The 25,102-nt window shown below is 36.5% G+C and overlaps 1 protein-coding gene across 1 annotated transcript; it reads right to left on the bottom strand.

The window, feature by feature from the left end:
- Positions 1-11,720: 11,720 nt before the first annotated feature.
- SPP1 (secreted phosphoprotein 1) lies at positions 11,721-18,663 on the bottom strand. Its single transcript, XM_037530293.2, has 5 exons — positions 18,555-18,663; positions 17,404-17,471; positions 17,261-17,299; positions 13,246-13,548; positions 11,721-12,539 (listed from the first exon to the last, which is right to left on the bottom strand). Exons 2-5 carry the CDS (start codon positions 17,455-17,457, stop codon positions 12,144-12,146), a joined length of 792 nt encoding a protein of 263 aa, XP_037386190.1. The 5' UTR covers positions 17,458-17,471; positions 18,555-18,663; the 3' UTR covers positions 11,721-12,143.
- Positions 18,664-25,102: the final 6,439 nt, after the last annotated feature.

The following is a 25,102-nucleotide window of genomic DNA, read 5'->3' as shown; positions in this document are numbered from 1 at the left end:
GCAAATATTATTGAAATTTTTATGGAATCATAAAAAACCCCAAACAACTGAAACAATCTTGGTAAAACAGACAAGAAATGCAGGTATCACACTATTAGACATCAAACTTTATTGCAAGGATATGATAATAAAAACACTATTGTATTGGAAGAAAAATAGACACAGAATAATGGAATAGAGTTGAGAGCCTAGAAATCAAACCACACTGATGTGGACAGTTAATCCAGGGCAAAGGAGTCAAGAGTCTACAATGAAGAAAGAAAAGTCTCTTCAATATATGGCACTGGGAAACTAGACAATCACATGCACACATCATACAAAAAATTAACTCAAAAGAATCAAAGACATGAATGTAAGACCTGAAACCACAAAACAAGAAAATGTAGGCAAAACACTCCACAAAAAGAACTCTAGGGATATCTTTGGGAAACTTGACTCCAACAGGCGGGAAGACAAAGGAAAAAATAAATAATGGAACTGCATCAAACTAGAAAGCATCTGTACAGCAAAAGAAACTGTCATGAAAACAAAAAGATGACCTACTGAATGGGCAAAAAAATTTTCACATCATGCCTTTCACAAGGGACTGATGTACAAGATCTACAAAGAACTCATACAACTCAACAAAAAGAAAACAAAGAATCCAATAAAAATGGGCAGAATAGCTAAATGGACATCTTTCCAAAGAAGACATACCAATGACCAATAAACATAAAAATATTTCATCACTTATCATCAGGGAATTGTGAAACAAAACCATAGTAAGTTACCACGTCATTCCAGTGAGTATGGAAAATATTGAAAAACCTAGAAACAACAAATGTTTATGAGGATGTGGAGAAAAAGGAACCCTGGTACACTGATGGTGGGGATGTAGACTGGTTCAGCCCTCATGGGAAACAGTATGGAGGGTCCACAAAATATTCAAAATAGATCTACCATATGATTTAGCAATCCAATTCCTAGGTATCTACCTGAAAACTACAAAATCACTAATTTGAAGGGATGGATGCACTCCTTTGTTCATTGCATTATTCTTTTTTTATTTTTTTAATTTTTAATTTTTTTAAAGATTTATTTATTTATGTATTTATGTATTTATGTATTTATTTATTTATTTATACAAGCACCTGGTATATTTAGAAGTGCGGGAGGGTGAGAGAATTCACCAGAGCCAGAGCGGAGAACAGAACAGGCAGACTAACGAAGTACACTGCTGAGGGGAGCAGCGGGAGGCAGGAGAGGTCTGCGCACCATGTGGGACCCTCACCAGCAGCAGAGGGGTGGGGGGGTCGCTGGGGGCCTGGGATCGAACTGTCATCGCTGCAGAGGCTGCGGGCAACTTTGCAACGCAGCGCTCAACCGCTGCGCCACTGGGAGGCCTCATTGCATTATTCTTTACATTAGCAAAGTAATTGAAACAAACTAAATAACCCATAAACAGAGCAGTGGATTAAGAAGATGTGGCATACACACACTGTGGAATAGTACTCAGCTATAAAAAATATAAATTCTTGCCATTTGCAATGACATGGGTGGAACTGGAGGGAATTGTGCTAAGTGAAATAAGTTAGAAGGAGAAAGATAAATACTGGATGATTCCACTCATATGTAGAATATAGAGAAAAATAAAACAAAGGAACAAAATAAAGGAGAAAATGAAACCAAAACAAACCCCTAGCAATCTGATTGAATAATTAAGGCTGGTATAGTGAAAATAATAGTGGGAGTGGGGACAAAGAGGGAGGAACCCAACCACTTGGGGTAAAGGACTACGTGTGCTTTGATGGTGGGCATAGTTTGGAGATACACATCTGAGGCAATGTGAACCTATTCCCTTAAATCAAGTGCAGTGTTGTAAACCAATGTGACCTCTATAAAGAAAAAATATCCTTCCTTTAAGTCCCTCTATCTTAAAACCCTATTTTCATGCAGTTTTCCCTTGTAAGTAAGTGAGATACACACACTATTACTTATTTCATCTGCTTGCCACATTTCCCTTGCCATACTACAAAACTCAGTAATCTAAACTGAAATGCTGTGCGGGCATAGATCACCCTGCCTGCATGCTATTGGTTTTATTTAAGCTGTTTGATAGGTTCTTTGTGGGGCATGCTATGCAGATCCATCTCTTAGTCCATTGCCACCGTGGACTCAAAGAAGCCTTAAACGGCTTCTTAAAAAAGGCAACTCTAAAAATAGTGCAGTCTTACTTAATATTTAGTTTTGTCTGCATCTCTGACTTCTGTGTTATTAAAATCATTTCTGTTTTACTTTTATTTTCCAGTGGGAACCAATGAAACACGCACAAGCTTAAGTACCCGTTGATCCTGCAGATTCCACCTTCAAAAGGAAATCCAAAAGAAGTCTCTGGCTTGTGTGATGTTGCTTAGCAACTTGCCCAAACAAACATGTTTCTCTGTCAAGTTTTTCCCAGTTCTTATTTATTCAAGAACATTGTAACATAAATTTTTAGCACTTGACATCTGAAATCATTAGAAGAAGAGTTGGTGTTTTGGCTAAAAATTTTACTTTATTTATTTCTCACTTTACTGTTCTAATAATGTGAGGCTAAGGTTTTGTGTTATTCTTTTCCATGCCTGGAGTTTGTTTGGATATGTCTCTGCTTTTGTGGAGATTCCTTGGCTTGTTTTTTGGCCTGCACTATAATTTTGATTACAATTTTTATCTCTATCTCAGTTTTTTTCTCTGAATCCTGAAGTCAAATATTGGCTGGACAAATTCCCATACAACTAAAGATACAATAAGGAATATTAATTAATTCATCAAATACTTGTAGAGTGTCCCACCAGATGCCAGGAACATGTTGGAATCCTGGGAGGCAAAGATAACATATAATTCCTATCTTCATCTCTTTCTAGAAACTTCCTTAGTGATAATCTTGGTACCCAGCTGAATTTATTTGTCCCTTTACTCTGTAAACATTTATCACAAAATTTACCACCTCATTTAAAAAATATCTGTCATATAGTTGTCTTTCTGAATAGAATATAAGCTTATAGAGAGCAGAGACTGGCTTATTTTTGTTGTTGATGTTTAGCAATTCAGCAACCATTTCCCTTCTTAAAAGTAATCAGATTTTCTTGGAGAACCATGTTCCCCTGGCTGAGTCCCTATATGTCTCAGATGTGGCTGATACCACCTCTAGCTCTCAAGTAGTAAGCATGGAAACCAGGTATGGCCAACAAGAGCCTCATAGACCCTGAGCCCCAGTGAATGTTATTTAACAACAGGCATGGGACCTATTTCTGTTCAATGGAAATCAACACAGAACTTTTTATTTTTTAGTTATTGAAAAAGGAAGGTTGTTCTTCCCACTAGACTTGGAGATTATGGATGTAGGCCTACACAATGCTATTTGGGGTATAATGGATATATATATATATATATATATATATATATATATATATTAGAAGAATACCAAAATTGAACTAGTGGTAATGTTTTGGTGGCCATACTAGTCAAGAACTTGGTGAAATACATTTTTATCACTTAGTATTTCTTAGTTTAGTCAGATGCAGCTATAATATTTAACCACTTTTTGATGCCAACATGAATGAAACTTACAGTTTTCCCAGATCTTCCAGACTTTACAGAATACCTGCTTTTATATCCATGTAGCACTATCCTACATATGATCAGGGTGTAAAATAAAATGTCTTTGCCAGCAAGAAATGTGTAATTAGCTTGCAAACTATGTACGCATAAAATTATTGCCCAATAAGCATTGTAAGGCATTCACGTGGAAAGGGTTTTGTTGCCTTTGGTATGATTTTGGAGTCTAACTCATAGAGATTCTGGTTCATTGTGTCAGAGATACCACCTATCATCTGTGAGAATGGCCCATATAAAAAAGACCAGAAATAACAAGTGCTGCCGAGATTGTAGAGAAGAAGCAACAATTTTGTACTGTTGGTGGGAATGTAAACTGGTCCAATCCCTATGGAAAGCAGTATGAAGATTTCTCAAAAGATCAATAATATATCTGCCATATGAACTAGAAATTCCACTTATAGCGATTTACCTAATAATACAAACAAATTTGAAGTGATATGTGCACGCCTATATTCATTGCAGCATTATTTACAACATCCAAACTATGGAAATCACTTATGTGCCCCCAAACAAATGAGTGGATCAAGAGGATGTGGTATTTAGTACTCATTGTTAGTATTTTAAAAATATGAAATCGCTTTCCCTGAGTTCTTTCTCTTGATTCAATTCTTTTGGGATAGATTTGTTATAAAGTAGTTCTTTAAAGGATTTATTAATGCTTCATTATTCTCCAAATCTGTACAAAATTGAGAATGCGTTTTTGTTGCCATAAATATAAAACAAATGGACTGGGCATAATATTCTTGGCTTGGTCTTTTCCCCCTCTCTTTAAGGTTCTGGAAACATTCCTCCACCTTCCTGTCATTAAATGTTGCTATGGAGAAGTAGGAGATCTGATTAAACCCACACTTTTCTTTCTGCCTTAGCAGATGACTTGATTTTTCTACTCCAAATTTACCTGCTTGGTGATTTTTTTTTTTTTTTTTGGTTATTTTCCTGCTTCAGGATAATGTTTGTGTTGATTATTTTGTGCAATTATTTTTCTGAAGAAGGTTGAATGGGTTTAATTAGCAAATTCAATTTTCCATTTCTTTTAGTAAGAAAATTTTCTTCTTTCATAATTTTGAAATATTGTTTCATTTCTTTTGTTTCTTAATTCAGAAATATCAATTGTGCATATTTTGGAGCCATGGTTTGGTTTCTGTATTATTTTCTTTCTTATGCTTTCTCTTTTTGTCAACTTATAATTTTATTTTTATAGGATGTTTATTAATCCCACCCTCCATGTTAAAAATTTTTTAATTAATTTTATTTATTTGTATTTTATTGGAATTTTGTGTATTTTTAGTTTAAAAATATTTGAAGTACGTTGGTAGTTAAAATTAGCAGTGTGGGGGCCTCCCTGGTGGCACAGGACTAAAGACAGCACTATCAAGCTATCACCGGCCACTGCGGCACAAATTTGATCCCTGCCAGCCAGGGAACAACCCTCATGGCGCAGCAGATCTCTCCTGTCTCGCCCACTGCTCCCCTCGGCAGTGTATTTCAGTAGCTCTGCCTGTTCTGCTTCCCACTCTGCCTCTGGTGAATCCTCTCACACACACACACCTCCCCCCAACCCGCAACTCTGTCTTACACCCCAGTTCTTGTATGCATAAATAAATATATCTTTAAAAAAAACTTTAAAAAATTATCAGTGTGTATTAATCAAGTGACAACACATAAGTAAGGAATGGCAATAATCAAGGAATGGATTGCTCATAGATCATGCCCATCACAATCAAAGAACAGTAATTTTTAAAAATTAGATCTTGGTTATTTGTCATTTTTCTATTGCATTATTATTCTTTTTTTAATTGAAGTATCATTGGTTTATAACATTGTATATGTTGCAGAGGTAGAGGTGCCCACCTCCTCTGATGTGTATTATCACACCACGTCTACCGCCAAGACACTCTTTGTCCTCCACATAGACCACTGGCCTCCTATGCCCTTTGTTTCCTATGCCGATCCTCGCCTGCAGATAGCCTCAATTCCACAGTCAAGATTTTAGTATTTGTTTTGGTTTAGTTTTATCTGTTTCTTTGTTTTGTTTCTTTTTATTCCACATCAGTATTTGTTTTTCTCCTTCTAACTTATTTTATTTATTTATTTATTTATTTATTTTTTTGCAAGAGCCGAGGTACAGGCCAGATGAGGGAGGGTGAGAGAATTCACCAGAGACAGAACGGGGGAAGAGAACAGGCAGACTGACGAAATACAATGCTGAGGGGAGCAGCAGGTGAGACAGGAGAGGTCTGCTCGTCATGTGGGCTGCTCTGAGGCCGGCGGGGATCGAACCGACACTGCAGAGGCTGTGGACAGCTTCACAGCGCTTTGCTCAACCGCCTGCGCCACCACGGAGGCCCGGCTTCTAATTTACTTTGCTTTGCATAATCCCCTCTAGATCCATCTGTGTTGTTGCATATGACAAGATTTCACCCCCTTCTATAGAGGAGTGTTACTCCATTGTGACTATCTACATCTTTTTAATCCACTCATCTGTTTTGGTGGATGTAGGTTATTCCCATACATTGGTTATTGTAAATCATGTTGCAATGAACATAGCAGTGCATACATATGTCACTTTGAATTAGTGTTTTTGCATTCTTTGGGTAGATACCTAGGAGTAGAATTGCGAGATTGTGGGTAGATTTATTCTTAATATTTTGGGAAGCCACGGTGTTTTCTAATCTATCTCCCCAACAACTGTATGAAATCATTGCCTAGCCCTGTTTTGTGATACTGGAATTGACCCAGTGAACGAACTTGCTTTGCCAGTTGGCACAATGCAAGCTTTGTCAGTAGAGGGCGCTGCTGGGACACAGGAAACAGTCTCCTTGCTGCTATGGAGCGATTGCTAGAGATGTGCATACACAACACCCAGTGGCATTCACTCTCCAGTTGTTTTGCTGGCACCTTGGCGGGTAGTTTCCTGCCCTGCAGTCGTGGTCCATGGTTTCTTTCTTGCTAGCTTTGGTATCCTGGCCCTTCACTAGAAAGTGTTCTGTTTGCCGATTTCAGCCTACCATATAGTGGACCAGCTCTGGCCCAGGATAACACACACACAAAAAAACTTTTCTGGCATTCCTTGGATTACAGTTACATTCTCTCTAATAATGTCTGACTCTCAGATTGGGGGAGAGGACACTTCTTTCCAAATTGGTCCTGTTTGGGACAGCCCTTCTCTTGTTAATTTCCTATTTCTAGTTAATAATTCTTTATTGTAAGTACTCCCTGTTCAAATAATTGGTGTGTTTCAAAATTTCTAACTGAATACTGACTGATAAATTGTAGGATGTGATTTCAGGATTAACTTTTTCATGCCCCTGAAATTGATGGCAGTGCTGAGCAACTTGCCAGTGGGATATGTGATGTTCTTCTTCTGTGGAATGCGGGGGCACTGGTGATAAGGCCATCCCTTGTGATTGGTTGTGATGAAGTGCAACGAGCAAGGATATTGAGAATCCAAGAATCTGTTACATTTGACCAATGATGACTGGAAGGATGGTGGTGTTTCAGTCTGTTCAGACTATAGTACCTTATAAACAATAGACATTTGCTTCTCATCATTCTCAAAGAAGTAGTATATTTGTTGTCTTGTAAGGAGAGCCTACTAGAAGGTCATCTTCTAGAAAGACATTTCCTCTTGTACAGGAAGGGGCCATGAACTGGTTACATTAATGAGGATTCTACCCATATAACCTAAGCCCCTCTGAGAGGCTTTGCCTTCAGATGCCCTTACTTTGGGAACTTGGTTTCAACATGTGAATTTTGAGAGGGGACAAACATTTAGTCTATAGCAGGTGATACAGCATTGTCTCCTCATCGTTAGGAAAATCTTTTCCACACCCAGATTACAAAGTAATTACCTAAAGTATTTGTCCAATATTTTTATAGTTCCATTTAAATTTATGCTTCTGGTACATTTGGACTTGACTATTACATTTGTCTCTTTTGTTGGGTGGGGAGAGAAATAGATACATCTTTATCTTTTTTCAAATGGAATTCAGTCACTCATCATTTATTTGAAAGTCCATATTTTCCCAAGTGATCTCAGATGTTCTACAGTTATTCCCAGATGTACATGGGTCTGTTTCTGGATTTATCATTCTCTTTTACTCTGTCCATTTGTCAGTCCCACAGTGTTGTTATTAGACTTTATAGATTGTTTTAATATTTCATCTGACTAGTCCTGTCTAATTGCTTTTATTTTTCAGGATTTTCCTTCAAATTGTACATTTATTTTTTCATATAAATATTAGAATTAGCTTTCATAACTCTAGGGGAAAAGAACTTTTGATTTAATTAGAATCACATTATACTTACATAATAATTAGGCAAATTGACATCCTTATTGTATTGAATTGTCCTACTTGAGAACAAATTATATTTTTCCATTTATTCAAGCCATTTTTAAAAATTTAAAGCAGTATTTCATAGTTTTCTTAATATAGTTTTGGTACAGTTCCTGTTAAATATTTAATTTTTTTTTTGTTTCTGTATTAAATGACATTATGTCACTTAAATACAAAATACTGTTTGTATTTTTTGTATATATGTTTACCTTACAGAACTTGCTAGTTATGGTTTTGTGCTGATTATCTGTCTCCTAGGTGTGGTATGATAGAATAAATACAAAAATGTATAATTGGGGCCTCCCTGGTGGCACAGTGGTTGATCGCTGGGCTGCGAAGCTGCCCGCAGTCTCTGCAGCACCAGTTGGATCCCCTGCCACTGGTGAGGATCCCACATGGCGCGACAGACCTCTCCTGCTGTGCCTGCTGCTCCCCTCAGCAGTGTATTTTGTCAGTCTGCCTGTTCTGTTCCCCGCTCTGGCTCTGGTGAATTCTCTCACCCACCCGTGCTTCAGACTGTACCCACTGCTTGTATAAATAAATAAATTAAAAAAAAGTGTAATTGATTTTCAGTGCTTATATATACAGATCTTACTAGTCTATATCTCCAAATGCTATGCTAACTAGTAATGTCTTTGTCCTAATGTATTTGTTTCTATTGCTTCTTCTTTATATATGATACTGCTTTTTGGATTGAGGTATAAAATATTTCATCATTTAAGGATATAGTCATAATTTTAATGAAATTAGGAATGAGTGTAAAATTTGCCAAAGTTTGTGTTACATTTTATTATGTAAAATTATGTAAAATCATAATACGTAAATTTTATTATGTAAAAGCATTTTATTACATGCTCTCACGACTTTTTTTTTATTAAAGATTTATTTATTTATTTATTTATACAAGCTCTGGGTACAGTCGGAAGTATGGGTGGGTGAGAGAATTTACCAGAGCCAGAGCAGGGAACAGAACAGGCAGACAGACGAAATACACTGCTGTGGGGAGCAGCGGGCACAGCAGGAGAGGTCTGCTGCGCCAAGTGGGACCCTCGCTGGCAGCCAGGGATCGAACCGGCGCAGCAGAGGCTGTGGGCGGCTTCGAAGGCCAGTGCTCGACTGCTGCACCACCAGGGGAAGCCCTCAAGTCTTTCTTAATTCCACTTTTGCTATCATGATTCAGTGTGAGTAGAATGTACTTCATCCACACGTTGATATTGGGTTTGGCAATTTGATTTTCTTTGAACAATGGAATTTGATCAAAAGGGTAATGTGTCGGTCCTGAGCCCAGAGTATCATGTGCTTCTGCTCATCCCGCTTATATTTTTGCCTCTGGCATCAGAAAGACATGCCTAGGTTTTTTGTGATCCCAGATTGAGGAACATACAGAACAGATTTGAATCTGTCTATCCTGCACATTTGCAAACCCACAAACTAGAGAGAGAGAAGAGAAATATTTGATATTGTAAACTATTGAGATATTGGGGGTGTTATTCATTTTTGTAGCAATAGCTGACTAATACAAAGTACTTTTTAACATTTATAGATCTAATCATATGACATCTGTCTGCTTAGACCTAGATATATGGTGAATTATTGGAATGGATCCACAAATATGAAGCATTGCCTTATAATAAATCTTCCTAGATTATGATACATACTTTAAATTTGATTTGAGTTTCATGTGTTGGCATTTTACTTAGGATTTTCCCATTGTAAGTCATGAGTGAGGTTAATAGTTTGATGTGTGTGCATATGTGTGTGTGTGTGTTATCTTCATCAAGTTTGAGCATCAAAGTTATACTTGTTTCATAAAAATCACTGGAGGGGGCCTCCCCAGTGGCGCAGCGGTTGAGCGCTGGCTTGCGAAGCTGCCCGTGGCCTCTGCAGCGCTGGTTTGATCCCCAGCTGCTCCCTGGCCACCGGAGGAGGGTCCCACATGGCGCGCAGACCTCTCCTGCCGCCCGCTGCTCCCCTCAGCAGTGTACTTCGCTCCTTCTGCCTGCTCTGCTCCCCGCTCTGGTTCTGGTGAATTCTCTCACCCTCCTGTGCTTCTGACTGTACACAGTGCTTGTATAAATAAATAAAAAATAAATCTTAAAAAAAAAAAAATCATTGGAGGGCCTCCCTGGTGGTGCAGGCAGTTGAGTGCCGCACTGTGAAGCTGTCTGCAGCCTCTGCAGCGCAGGTTCGATCCCAGCTGGATGGCGAGAATCCCACATGGCGAAGCAGACGGCTCCTGTTTTGTTCGCTGCTCCCCTCAGCAGTGTATTTCAGTCAGTCTGCCTGTTCTGTTCCCTGCTCTGTCTCTGGTGGTGAATCCTCTCACCCTCCCATGCATCTGGCCTGTACCCCGGTTCTTATATAAATTAATAAATCTTTAAAAAGAATCATTGGAGAATTTTTCTTCTCTGTTCCAATTTAAACAGTATTGGGATTATACGGTATTTGAAGATTTGATAGGATTTACCTATGAAATCATTTGGGTCCAGATTTTATACTTAGTTCTTTAATAACGTTTTTCTTTTTCCTCCCGAGAAGTTTGTCTATTTATGCTTTCTATGTACAGCAAGGTGAATTTTGTTAAACTGTATTTTCCTAGAAATTAATCCAATTCATCTAGGTCTTCTGCTTTGATTGTATTTAGTTGTGCAAAGTAGTTACATATCATTCTTTAAATTTTCTGTTTCACTGGTTGTTTACTTGTTTTTATTTTTTATTTGTGCTTTCTACCTTCTTTTATTGATAGCTAAAGAAGTCTATTATGCTACATTTTTACAGAGAATCAGAATTTTAAATATTTCTTCCAATTTTCTGCTTGCTACCTCATTTCTTTTGCTTTATCTTTTCCTTCTTCATGCTTTATTTTTTCTTAATGTGTTACTTTTCTTCTAATTTTAAAAATGGGAACCTAAGTTGTTTATTTTCATTCTTTATTTTTTGTTGTAAGAATTTAAGGCTGGGTTTTCTGTGATCACAGATTTAACTATCCCCTATTGTTTTTGTGTTCTTATTAAATTTCCTTTCTTAGGAAATCTTCTTTTTAAAAAATTACATCTTTTGTTCCAAGAGTTGTTCAACAGAGAATCTTTAAGTCTCCAAATGGAATTTCTATGTTAAAAAGAACAGAGCAAGACATGGAAATAAATATACTTGCTCTATTTCAGGCTTCCAGAAATTATAGCTTTTAGTAAAATTGAAAATTTTAATTATTATCTAAAACTGCATTTTAAAACTTTCAATACATCAACAAAGAATAAAAATAAAAGCATTCAACGCCAAACATATTTGTTCTCCATCCATCCATCCATCCATCCATCCATCCATCCATCCATCCATTCATCTAATAGCTATGACATCTATCTACATTTTCATCCCAGGGCAAGAAAGCATTGTTTACTAAGGAAATTAATAGAAAGTGATCAGAAATGAAAAAGTTGATTTGTAATTTGCATCCAGGCATACATTAGCTTTTATATAAACTTTGCTGAAATTAGTTTCTCTGATTGGAAGTGGTCTATAGAACACTGCATGGTGGAAAACTTCTGGCTGAAAATCACTGCCCATATGACCCTGTTTCCTTGACAAGGAAATTCAGCTCAGCCAGAAACTGTATAGCTGATATAGTGGGCTTAGCTTGCTTTCTATTATGTCCCATATATATTCATTAACATGATTGTATTTTATAAATTGTTGGTTAACTGTGGGAAATCAAACAAGAAAAGCAACTAATACCACCAAACTCTCAGTAGATTTAAGATGTTAGATTTATTTGCAGAAACAAAGTATGATCACAACAAAATATACACTAATTTAAAAAAGTGACATAAACTTTTAAGTGACATAAAATCTTATAAGTTTGTAAAACTATTTGTGTCTACATGAATTTCTATTCATAGAAGAACAGCAAACAAAATGCAGTGATAGTTTGCATTTGTTATCTAGAAAGAACACAGACCAAACCTGGAGATTTTGGTTGACTAGGGTGTTACTTTTGGTTTACAAAGCCATACAAGTGAACTCATCATCAAAAATATCATCTACTTTTAGATCCACATACATAGACATTTACTGCTAATCTGAGAAATAAGTACTTCATAGTCTCTCCCACCCCACTATAATGCATTTTTAATTTTAACTAAAAGCATAGTAAGGAATTGTATTTTTATTTTTTTAATTGACCTCAGAAGATGTACTATCTAATTCATGAGAAATGCGAAATTTTAGGTGTTGATCTTCTTCTACACTCTTAGGGTCTAGGTCTAGCTTTTCTTCATGGCCCTGGAATTCTTGACTGTGGGAACTATGACTGTCTTCTGGAATTTTCTGACTGTTGATCACATTGGAATGATCACTGCTCTCATCATCTGCTTTCAGCTTATGTTCCTTGGAATGCTCAAAGCCATTGTTTTCCAGACTACTATCTCTTTTTTCAAAGCTGTCTCCCCCACGGCTATCCAAATCAGAAGTTGACTGCAGGTTTAGGGCAACCAGGGTCGCCTTGGGAGCATCACCCATCTCTCTGCTTTCCATTTGTGAAGCGAGGTCCTCCTTTGTGGCATCAGGATACTGAGTAACAGCACAAGTGGAAAAAGAATTAAATGAGCAGTCAGGGATGGAAATGGTTTTAATTCTTTTCTGCTCTCTAACTTTTAGGCCAGTTTGCATTTAAAATCATCTAAATTTTGCTGAAGTAAAAAATAACACTTGTATGCTACTTTCTATTTCACCAAGCCCTTTTATATAGGTCATCTTCTTTAGTTCAATAGGTACATCAGTGACGCATGTGATGAAACCTATGAAGTGTGTCTATCATCTCTTTTTACATAAAGAGAAAGTGAATTGAATGATGAAAAGTAAAGTGAATAGTAAATGGCAAGGTTATGTGTTAAATTTAGATCCTTTGAGTATTGATTCAGTGGCATTTGCAGCTCTACAACTGCTTTTAGATATTTAATTTCAAAATGCGATCTTTATATTATGAAAATAATCACTTTTCTGAAGTTATTTGAATCTACAAAAAGTGAATAGATCAAATGTTTTATAGGCAGGATTTAGAAAAACAGCATTGTGATTGAGAGAGAAAAATAGGGAGAGGTTACATCGACTTAAATATAAAACCACCATGCAGAAGAAGGTCTTAAATTGACTGGTCATAAGGTAATAATGCTTGCTGAGTGAATGAATGAATGAATGAATGAATGATACCTAGACTCTGGTTTCCTAAAACTGGGTTCTAATCATAACCACCTGCTGTATCTATTAGAGGACTTACCTGGTCTTCAGCACTGTAGAACTTTATAGATTTTGATTTCAGCCCATAAGCCACGCTGTCACCTCGGCCATCATATATGCCTCTGGTGAGGACAACTGGAGTGTAATCTATGGTTGCTGGAAGGTCAGTGGGAGAATCAGTGACCATTTCATCAGATTCATCAGAATGCTGGGACTCATCGGAGTCATGACTTTGATCGTCGTCATCCGAGTCGGTGGAGTCCCGGCTCTCCGCATGGTCTCCGTCATCGACATCGTCCACATCGTCCACGTCATTGCTTTCATTGGACACACTTGGAAGACTCTAAAACCAGCATGATTGGAAATATTAGTTTAAGAGTTTTTTGATTTCTTTGAACCTTTACAGTATAGACAGCTTTTACCATCTTTTACCTATTTCTTTTCAAATCTCCGCATTCACAACAATGTACTCGTTGACTTTTGGGACCTTAAAGTGAACATTTTCTAATTTCTCTTTTAACACAAGAGATTCATAATCTAAGGGTTTTCCTTGTTTTACTACAAAAATATTTTCAAGCCAAATATGTGAAATATAATATTCATATTGATAGTTTTTCTTTGTTTATATTAGGCATTATTTAACTAACTTCAATGATGCAATACATGCAGATGCGTAACTGTGAGATTTTTTTTTTTTTTACTTGAAATGAAAATTCTCGGGAGACCAAAGCTCCATATGTTGATGCGCGCACCAATACCTAAAACCACTCTCCTATCATGGATAATATAAAGGCGACTCTATTATATTTGTGTATAAACTGCAACTCAAATCCTTCCATTGGCCAGTTAATGTTTATTCATTAAACTTCTAATTAACAAATACACTGAGTCTATTATATAACTCTACTTATTAGAGATTCTTGGCATATTCAGACAGAATCTTAAGGAATGCAAATTTTATTAATCTCCTGCTTAGCAAAAAATAATAACAGTCCTAGCAAAAAGACTAGTTATCAAATAAACCATTATGTTCTTAGAAACAAAGTTTTGATTTTGGTATTCATTAATTAGATACTTAGCAGATACTTGGTAAGGCATCTATAAGATACTTTGAATAATTGCAAGAGGCTTAATATTTCAAATAACAGACATTGGTAAATATTTTCTGCCACCTTAAACTTCTCTGCAGAATCCTGGTATTTCTGACATTTTGTGAATAAATGTTTTCTTTCTGAGCAATATTTCAATGGGAAATTTACTGGAAAACTTTCTCATGGATTTTTGTCAGTATTGAACCCCTGCAATGTCATTAGGAGAAAGAATGACTTTTTCCATTTCTCTAAGTCATGGTGAGTCTCTGATTCAAAATAAAACTTCTTGTTTGAAGTTGTCGTTTTTTTTTTTTTTTTAGTGAACACAGTATTATGAAGAAAGGACACATAAGTGTACATTATACATGTTCGATTTTTTAGTGAAAGTTAACCTTTTCCATTCAAATCAGCTCTGACTTTTTAGCTTATTGATTGATGATTGGTGGAAAGAAGCCAACATGGCAGACAATTTGTATCCTAAACTCTCATTTACCAAAAGTCAGGGAGTATATATGTAACCAGACTGAATGGCTTACTTGGTGGTTATTTATTGTTATTGCTCTTTAACTGAGAGAAATTTATTTTTTAATTAATTAAAACTGATGTCCTAGGAGAACTTGCTTTGAAGTAGGTCAGTCTTTGGTCATTGCGACCACAGCATCTGGGTATTTGTTGTTAAGTATCTTTGTTAGCATTAAAAAAAAAAAAGATATACGGGACCTCTGAGATCAACTAAAAAAACCTATATTTGAGTAATATTTATGGATAAGCATAATATACATGTGTATAGTCAATTAGAGTCAAAGATACCCCTTTTATAACATTTTTCTTGCATATTCATTTGATAAACTCTTACATAACACTTACTGTGGGCCAAGCACACTTTCAAAGTGGTTTACAATATTAACACTTTCAATCTTATCCACCTTGATGAAATAACTAATATTATTATTCCCATTTTACACATCAGCTGAAACTAAATTGCAATGAATTTGTTAGTAAATGGTAGGGCCAGGGTTCAAATCCAGGTAACTGATCTTAACACTGTACTTTTCTGTTCTGTGTTTGCTAGCTGAAATAAAAAGGCACAACTCTCAGAAAAAGCAAATTCAAAGCAGAGGTGCCTTTAATCAGTGTTGTTAATTTTTTCCTTTCTCTGTGGAACAAGGTGAAACTCTCTATGTGCTGTGATATCCTCTAGCCACAAAACACGTGGCCATTTAAATTTCAGTTAATTAAAATAAAATAAAATAAAATAAAATAAATCAGCTCCTCATTTGCACTAGCTCTAGCAGTATAGTGTTCGATAACCGCTGTGTTTAGTGGTTAGCATAGTGGACAGTGCAGAAATGTAATATTAAAATGATGGCACTTTAAGTTCTATGGCTAAGGCGCCAAAGATATGAGTGAAATGGCCTTTCCTTTAGGCAAGTGACTTCTCTGGAAAATGATTTTAATATGCAAATGTGTGGAAATTACTCTGAATCAGTGTCATCTGATGGACTGTAGGGTCAGATCTGACGAGTTCATATCCCTGTCATTGAGAACTAGAGTTTTCTCCACAGGAAAGGGAAGGGGCTAGTCAATAGCACTTTGGGTTTCCCCAGGGCTGGCTCTAAGCACATAGTAGGTATAGTAGGCTTCTTTGAAAGTTCTTGATGAAAGATAAGATTCCTTGCCTAAAAAAGATGTGAAAACTGTTGGTCCAGATCAGTCTAATGTTTCCCTCTTTATTTTCTTTACAAATATGAATATATTTGATATAAAATATATTAATATATTTGATAATAAATATATTCAATATGATATAAAATATATATTAAATAAAATATATAACATCTGCAGAAATATTATATGTAAGTTGGTATTATATATATTTCCTACTTATAGATATAAAACACACTCAGGGAGAATATATTTCTAAGTAAATTTATAATTAAAAATGTAACTTAAAATATAAACAAAATAAACAAACTAAAACATACTCAGTAATCATAACACTCACAGACAGCCAGTGTCCTTTTTCAAGGGTGTCTAGACTTTCCCCTATTTCCTACTAGCTCTAAATACTAGAATGTTGAGCTTCTCATCTATCTCCTAAATATAATTGAATTACTTACCCTGCCTTGATTTCATGTGCCATATCTATTCTACTAAAAAGGCACTAATTTTTGCCACACATAGTGTGACGTCTATCTCTCTATAAATGCTACTTTTTCTAGCTCGTTATTGTGATTTGCATTACATAAATCACCCCCACATGCACACCCAAATGCAGGCAGCAATAATTCTCTTAATGCCTTCATTAAACAAGCTAAATGAATTGAACTCTGTATGCCTTTTTGTCCAAGCTCCTCAGGACAATGCTCATTTGTTATACAACTGGCACAATTTCACCTATTGTGGAGGGCAGGTGTTTATGGTGTGGGTCAAATAATATAAAGAGTTTGATTTGGTCTTATGTTTGGCTGAAAAAATGTGATCTAAAGTCAGCTGACAAGCACGATAGATCTAAATAGCATAAATTGCTTTCTTTTTACAATGAGTTTCTTTGCAAACATCTTAGGGGATATTGTGAATATTACAGTCATAGGAACTATCCAATATGTGAGTTGAATTTTAAACTCAACTTTCCAGTAAGCAAAGCAAAGAATGGAATTTTCTACTTCAAGAGAAGACTGTATTGACTCCTGGAAACAGAAAGTCACTTAACTTCATAGAACTCACTTAACATGACAATGGACAAGAGCATTATCTTGTTACATAAAAATATCTCATTTAAAGAGCATATATTTAAAAAAACAATATTGTGCTTCGTACTGGCTAGATTCATAACAAGCAGCCAACTTATAAAATAACAGTCAACTATGAAAATGAGCACAGATTGCACAAATATGTTTGTAGTGCACCTTATAGCAGTTATATAAGTAATCGAACTGCATGAAAAACCTCAAAAATGCTTACCTGTTCTTTCTCAGAACTTCCAGAATCACTCTGCTTAACCTTTGAAACAGAAAGTTTGAGAAAAGGTTACAAGGTGAAGTGTTTCTAGCACATAGGAGCACTGAATTCATTTATTTTGATGAATTTCATTCAGCTATACTCACTGGAAGGGCAGAGATGATGCCTAAGAGGCAAAAGCAAATCACTGCAATTCTCATGGTAGTGATTTTTCCTGCAAAATATTTTGTAAGGAATATTGCAGGTTAAAACAATGATATCTTTTTATGCTACTACATTACAAAATAATCAGTCAAAATATATTTTCTGTAGATTATTCCACTTCTTAAAGAAACCTTTCTTTTTAATATTATGATCTTTTGAGTTATTATTTGTAATAACACCTCTATTCTCCACCTCTCACTTAAGCAAAGGAGAGAAGAATTTTACAAGTCTATATTTGTTCAACTTTAAAATTTGGAGTTCCACAGATGACACCATTACTACCTGATATCTGATACCCCCAGCTAGCTAAACCTAAAAACAAATAAATTTAACTGAAATAACAAGCAATGTGGGAGTACTGATTTTTCAGAGAAGGAAAACACAAGAGAAAGAGAAAATAAGACTTAAAGAAAATTTGCTTTCTCCTTTTCCAGCATGCATTTCAGATGTGGCTTTTAACATAAATTATTAAGGAGGTGATATTTAGATAAAAGGAAGCAATCTATAAAGTTAATTATTTAAGAAAGGTGTTCTAGAAATTTGAAACTGAAAACAGTCAATAGCTTTTCAATTTGTAATAAATCTATAAAGTGACATACAAATATTTTTAGTGAAATTTTTAATAGCTAAATATAGAAGTAAACTATTCATAAAGTATTTCCCCTTGAATATGAAATAAATCAAATCATTAAAAATAGAATTATCATTGACTTACATTAGCACTAGAGAAACTTCCTTTTAAATGTCTCCACAATCATCTATCCATTTAAAATGACATAAATATAATTATTCAAAAGGGGCATGAAACTTGACTTTTTTTTTCTAATTAGAAGAAGTAATTTCAATTCTTTGGAGGATTCAGAAAGTATTTGTAAGTCTTATATTAGACTGTCATTCCAAAAGCCTGGCATGGTCGTATTTCTTCCATAAGCCTGCAAGATATCTGGCATGCTTATTCAGAAAACTAGAACAACTTAAATCTGATTAACAGCATTATGGTTAAATCTTTTTTTTTTCTTTTTCTTACAGCTTAACCTCTCTGTGAAATGAAACTGAAATCACAGGACAACAATGGAGCAAACAGCAGACTTACCTTGGTCTGCAGCTGGCAGAGAAGAACCCAGTCTCAGATGATGCTGTACTCCTGGTCTCCTCTTCTTGCTGCTGACAAGCAGGACCTCCCAGAATTTAAATACTGCTCCAGACTTCTCCACCAACACAAGGAGGCGGAGGGATGTGTCATGAGGTTTCTTGCCACTGCCCAACCCACTTGCTCCCACAGTTCCCCCTCTGGTTTTGTGGTTAAAAAACAAACAAACACACTACTCTACAGTTAAAATATGACTTATGTACAATATCATTAACTAGCTTTTTATTTATGGATTAACATTCAGCATCATGGAAGGGCACCTAAAAGTTCCACACTAAAGAGGAAATGACTAGTTTTAAACAGTATATGATTTTTGAATAAGAAGAAAACGTTAATAGAAATCAGTTCCAACTAAAACGAAATAGAATGGACTTTTTGTTTTAGTTTAACAAAGAAGAAAACATAATACAAATCAGTTCTAACTAAAATTAAATAGAATGGACTTTTTGTTTTAGTTTAACAAACTAGGGTAAAAGATGCAACTACATTTGATTCACAATGACATTTATTTATTTATTTATTTATTTATTTATTTATTTATTTATTTATTATATCATTGTTCATTTTTAAACAATATTTGCTTCCCCTCCCCAGGTGCAGTCCCCCATAGAATTTCCTTCACCAATGCACCCGTGCACCATCACTACAATGACATCGCACACAATGACATTTATTTAAGAGCTAAGGGGCGATTGTCTAGCCAGACAGAGTTCAGAGATCCTCCCTGCTTCCTTTACTACTCAAAATCGCTTTTTTGATTTCAAGTAAGTAGCAGTTTGCCATTTAGACAAATGGTACCAGCAACAGTGGTGACTGTTCATGCCCGCTACATTGGATAAGTGACCTTACAAGGACACAGATTGTTGATGTGCTGTGTGAACTGTTCATCAGAGATGGAACTGATCATTTGCAACATAAAGTAGAATTGTAATCTCTGCTAGATGCTGCTGAAGTAAAGCCTTTCCTCACTGACAGCTGGTTACAGCCTGAGGGTGCTGCTGCTGAGGGAGCCAGCTTGTAGCTCAGTCTTTGGCACTTAGTAGCTGTGTGACCTTGGACAAATCACTCATCTAGCAGATGCACATACTTTCACCTAGTATGCAGAGTTTTTGAGAACTCCACGGTCTAAATTAGTTTGTGCAAAACTAGCAATGTTTGGCACAATTTTATGCATATTTTAAAAACTGCTTATGTGCATTAACTTATTAAAATTCTTAGGAGGAATGGGCAATAATGATTCACAATGTCTTTAAATGGAAAAGATAATTAGAATGAGACTAGATGTAAGATCTTTAAGCGGGGTACCTCAATAGGGCAATTTGCATATCTCTAAAGAAATGGATTAGAGTTCTGAATCACCTTTTATCCTAGATTTTCTCCCATAATATAACTTAGTTAATTAATAAAAACATTATAAAATTTGATATTAAAAATACCTTACTGGGAATTTAAAATGTGTTTGAATGAAAGAAAACTACAAATGAAGTTTGACTGTTAGAATAGAAATTACTGGGAGCAGATTTCTGAGTCCATTTCAAATATTTAACATTGTCTTGAGTAAGATTAAAGATAAATGACCCTATTTATTATTAGTTTTAAGATAACAACTCCTTTTTATCAAATGTTGATTCTAATACAAATATGGGTTAAATAATTTCTTACAGTTTTAGTAAGTAGTATGATCAATCTGTAGGTTTTAGGACATTTGGTAGAGGAATACATAAGTTTTAAATTGGATACATTCCAAATGTATTGATATTGATTTCTGGATTCTATGCACACATTTTAATAATTCATACGACAGCCATCTCTATAAAATAGAGAGCAGACAGGTCATATTGAAAAATGGACTTATTTCTGCTTTTCAAAACTGATTTTTCCTGTTTTAAACACATTACCCACATAACTTTGTCATCTTGTCAATTTAGTGGAGGGAAGTTCACAATTTCTAAAAACAACATGATTTCCACAGGATTCACTAGTTTACTCTGTGCCCACGCAAATGATTTAATATGAGTTTAGAGAGTTATAGGAATAGATTTTGCTGGAGCTCAGCCATTTTGGAATGAACCATACTACCCACAAAAGAAGTCTCCAGAATGGCTCCAAAGTGCCACACGATGGCAGCGTTTCTGAAAAAGATTTCAGCCCCACTCTGGTCCTATCAGTTTCTTACTGCAGGACAGAACATTCATGTATTTAATGACAGAAATATAAAACATACTTGTGACCCTCCGATGGAATGCCAGATGAGGAAATATTCCCAGCAATGACCCACTACATAACAACAAAGAACACAGAAGCCAATGGCACCAGAACATTCTTGTTTGGCTGTGTAGTTGCCTGCAGCAATCCCAGGTGAACCCCATTGTCTCCTTCCCGACTTCCCACACTCACTCAAAAGGTGACTGATCTGAGGTCTCAGTGTACAGGCTTGTGAATTCATAGTCGAAGAATGTGTCTGGGATGCATCAGAGATGAGAAAATAAGGGGCTTGTAATGGAGGCAGTTTTATAAGATATGAAATGGGCAGTGTTTTCTAATGTTTGAAGAAGCTGTTACTTTTTCTTTTTAATAATCAAACATGCTGCTGTGAATTGAGGCTGATAACGGGGGAATAAAGGTTTGGGTGGGAAAGTGGAGAGGAGGCTGTATGGTGTGAATAAAGGACTCTGGGTGCTTCAGTGGTGAGTGTGTGTGGTGATGTGTTCTGAGGAGGTGTGAATCCTATCCTCTTGTCGTATGCAGCCTTCTTAACCAATGTCACAGAAATTAAAACAAAAACCAAAATTAAACTGCTGCAACTTGTTTTTCCTAAGATGTCCCAAAATTAAATATTATATGATTTAAGTCAGAGAGACTAATTGATCTGTAGCATTTCCACACTGTTTCCATTCTTGACTAGGCTAATACTTGGTTGTTAATATCAAAAGGTTCAAGTGATCAAAGTCCTTGGAGGGGGTGGGAGGGAGGGATGAGGAGATAGAGGGGATTATGTGATTGTGTTGTGTAGGGGAGCTTTGGTGAGGTGGGAGTGAAGTAAGTGCATTGTGGAGGTGTCTACCTGTGCACCTGAAATGATATAGTTGTGTAAATAAAAGTTCAATTAATAAAATTTGATTTAAAAAGTAAATCTTGTATTTGGAAAGGAAACATTTTAGTCATTAAACTGTAAAATAAAAAGTGTCTTGAGATAGTAAAATATATACGCTCTTGGGCCTCCTTAGTGGCGCAGGAGGTTCAGTGCAGTGCTGTGAAGCTGTCCTCAGCCTCTGCAGCGTGGGTTCGATTCCCGACCGGCCAGGGAGAAACCCACATGGAGCAGCAGACCTCTCCTGTCTCGCCCCCTGCTCCCCTCAGCAGTGTTTTCGGTCTGTCTGCCTGTTCTGCTCCCTGTTCTGTCTCTGGTGAATTCTCTCACCCTCCCATGCCTCTGGTCTGTACCCCAGTTCTTGTATAAATAAATAAATCTTAAATAAAATGAAATATATACACTCTTAAAAGGTAACATATAAAGAACACATTATTCTTGAATGACATAAAAATTCTCAAATAATATGAAAATTTAACTGTCCAGATATTATAGCTTTAGTGGAATTTACAACTTCTAGCTTATTTGAAAATTTCTAATTGTGTTCTAGTTCTCATTCTATTCTATATATATCTTTTTTTCCCTGAGTGAAAGTTAAAGTAGATATCTGGGATCTTAGCATCATCATCAACCCATCATATAGGAGTTGGGAATTATTGCTAATCAGAAGCCTACCATAATATTCATCATTTGTAGTTTAGGGAAAAGAGACATTGTTTACCAGAGGGAAGGATATAACAGTGGCGGATAATATTATTTTTAAGTTAGGACATGAAATTTGATTAATTTAGAAATACAAAAAAAACCACAAACCCACAATTAAGCCTTTCATTCCATCGCTCAATAACTTAGATAAAATTCAGTTCCTGAAAAAGTGGTCTTGCTATTGATAAACATTAATTTTACTTAAAAGAAAAAAATTTAGTTTGGGCCTATAGATCTATTATAGAGAGAATAAGTAGTCAATAAGTTGTTAGTGATTAACCACTCAATTCTTCATCTGTGACAATTATTGCTGAGAATATGGTTTGTGCTATGAATACAATGTATGACACTAAGCCTGATTATATATGGATACATAATATCTGCAGTTCTCAAGAATAACAGTATTTCTTTATTAAAGTATAATCACTAACTCTGAGTCTGCTGTCTGAGGGGTCATGGCCTGGTCCTTGAGGGTCATCTCCTCCTTGTAAGATCTTGTCCCAGAGCTCCCTGACCTTGTCCCCCTGCTGTGCTCCTGCAGTGTCTTTAGCTCATCTCGTAGCTCCTGGACATTGGTCACCTCTTGTGCTGCCAAGGCACCTCCAGCACTGTCCTGGACTCTATTTGCAGAGCTGTGAGGGGACACTCAGCCCCCAGCCCTGCCTTCAAGCAGGCGCCATGTCCTTCCCCACCATGTGCGGAGTCCTTTCTACCTGTACCAGGGTCTTGGGAGTCACCCACAGAGGACACTGGCCACGGAGAACTCTCAGCCTGCCATCTCTCAGCCCCTCCCAAGTTCTTTGGAGGGCTCCATACCCACCTGTGTTGAATCATCCTGCTGACTACGCCATTGTATTGCCAGCAAGGCACAGAGCAGGTTTTCTATGATCTGGGCAGACAGGTAAAGGAGAGTCCTGGAGCCCTTGGTGGCTTTTCAGGCTTTTAATGATCTTTTTACACCATTTGTAGTTAGGCAACCAGGTACAGGGCAGCCAGGGAGATGAGAGGGGGTGGACAGGATGCTTGCTGGCCTCCTAGCCCCTGAGGAATCTTCATTGTTTCTGGGCCCTCTGGTGTTCTTTCATGGTCTCTTTGCTGGTCTCTACTGCACTCTGCCTGCCCCATCCTCTGTTGCTGCCCTTATATGCTCAGTTTCTGGGTAAGGTGTGCCCACTCATGCATGCCCATATCACACTCCAGGTGCCGCCATCAGGCACGCGTGTAAGACCACGGGTGTTGATCATCAGTTCTAATGGTGGGAGAGCAGGAAAATCCTGATCACTTCCATTTACTCTACAATGTACCATGCAATATTTATGCTTGCATGAAAAAGTTTAACTCTGTTATAAAATGCATGTAATTATATAAGTTGAATCATCCTGATGACTACCTTTGTTACTTTTGTAAAGCCCTAAATAAATCATCTACTACAGATCCAATTGGAAGTTGCTGTTTGGCACAATGGATTGCACCTGAGAACTTTTAGTCACCATTTAAAGAACATAAGGTCCTCTGAGGTCTGGCATCCTCTCATACCAACCTTATCTTTCGTTAACTACTCTCCTTGAATTACATGAAACAAGTGCACAGAGCCACTTGGAGTGCCCCAATATGGGATACTATTTCAAATCTGCATAGTTTTTCACTCTCATTGTATCCCCCCCACCCCCAATTCTAGAGTATCCTGCCAGTCCTTATTTTAACATTCCCAACTTAGTTTACATCAAGCATCAAGGCATTCCCTACAGGATCTTTTTTGACCCAAATAGAAATAATAGCCCCCACCTTTGTGCCCTGATTGCACTCTGCACAAGATCTAGGATAGTATCTGTGATACTTAAGTGCTTTCATGTGCTTATTTTATTTTATTTTTTTATTTTAATATTTATCAATTTTTTTTACATTTTTAGACAATATTTGCTTCCCCCACCCCCTCAGATTGAGTCCCCATAGAATTTCCTTCCCCAAGGCACCCATGCATCATCACCTCAGTCCCCTGTGCTCCTCGCTCCCTCCCTCTGATCCCTCTCCCTCCTCCTCCTCTGCAGTATGTCTCTGGCTTACCATTGTCTGTTTATGCTTTGTTGTGGTTTGTACTGTAATTATTATTTTTTACACTGATGTCCTATTTGGTTCCTATATTCCTGTTATAAGTGAAACTATCTGATATTATTCTTTTTCCTTCTGGCTTATTTCACTGAGCATAATTCCTTCTAGTTCCATCCACATTGCTGGGAATGGCATGAGTTTATCTTTTTTGATTGCTGAATAATATTCCATTGTGTATATATACCACATCTTCTTGATACAGCCAAAGAGACATTAACCAAAATAGAGAGACACCCCACTGATTGGGAAAAAATCTTTGCACTCAATTCAACTGATAAGGGACAGATCACAAAGATATACAAAGAACTCACAGGGCTCAACAAAAACAAAATAAACAATCTAGTCAAGAAATGGGGAGAAGTAGTCAAAAGACATTTCTCCAAAGAGGAAATGCAAATACCCAACAGACATATGAAAAAATGTTCAACACCCCTTATCATCAGGGAAATGCAAATCAAAACCACACTGAGATACCACCTTACACCAGTAAGAATGGCACATATTAAAAAAAAAAAAAAACAAGCAACAACAAATATTGGTGAGGATGTGGTGAAAAAGGAACTCTCCTACATTGCTGTTGGGAGTG

Source organism: Talpa occidentalis, unplaced genomic scaffold, assembly GCF_014898055.3.
Source record: "Talpa occidentalis isolate TD23 unplaced genomic scaffold, MPIMG_talOcc4v2.1 talOcc4.6, whole genome shotgun sequence".
In the NCBI taxonomy this organism is placed as follows: Eukaryota; Metazoa; Chordata; class Mammalia; order Eulipotyphla; family Talpidae; genus Talpa; species Talpa occidentalis.
The sequence above is the reverse complement of the archived record's forward strand: the minus strand, read 5'-3'. Positions and strand labels throughout refer to the sequence as shown.

Bases quoted from the DNA above. Each gene is read 5' to 3' on its own strand.
- SPP1 (XM_037530293.2), bottom strand. From the start codon at position 17,457: ATGAGAATTGCAGTGATTTGCTTTTGCCTCTTAGGCATCATCTCTGCC. The intron at 17,300-17,403 runs GTGAGTATAGCT...TCTGTTTCAAAG, and splicing joins GCATCATCTCTGCCCTTCCA to GTTAAGCAGAGTGATTCTGG. The intron at 13,549-17,260 runs GTAAGCATTTTT...TGCTGGTTTTAG, and splicing joins GAAGTTCTGAGAAAGAACAG to AGTCTTCCAAGTGTGTCCAA.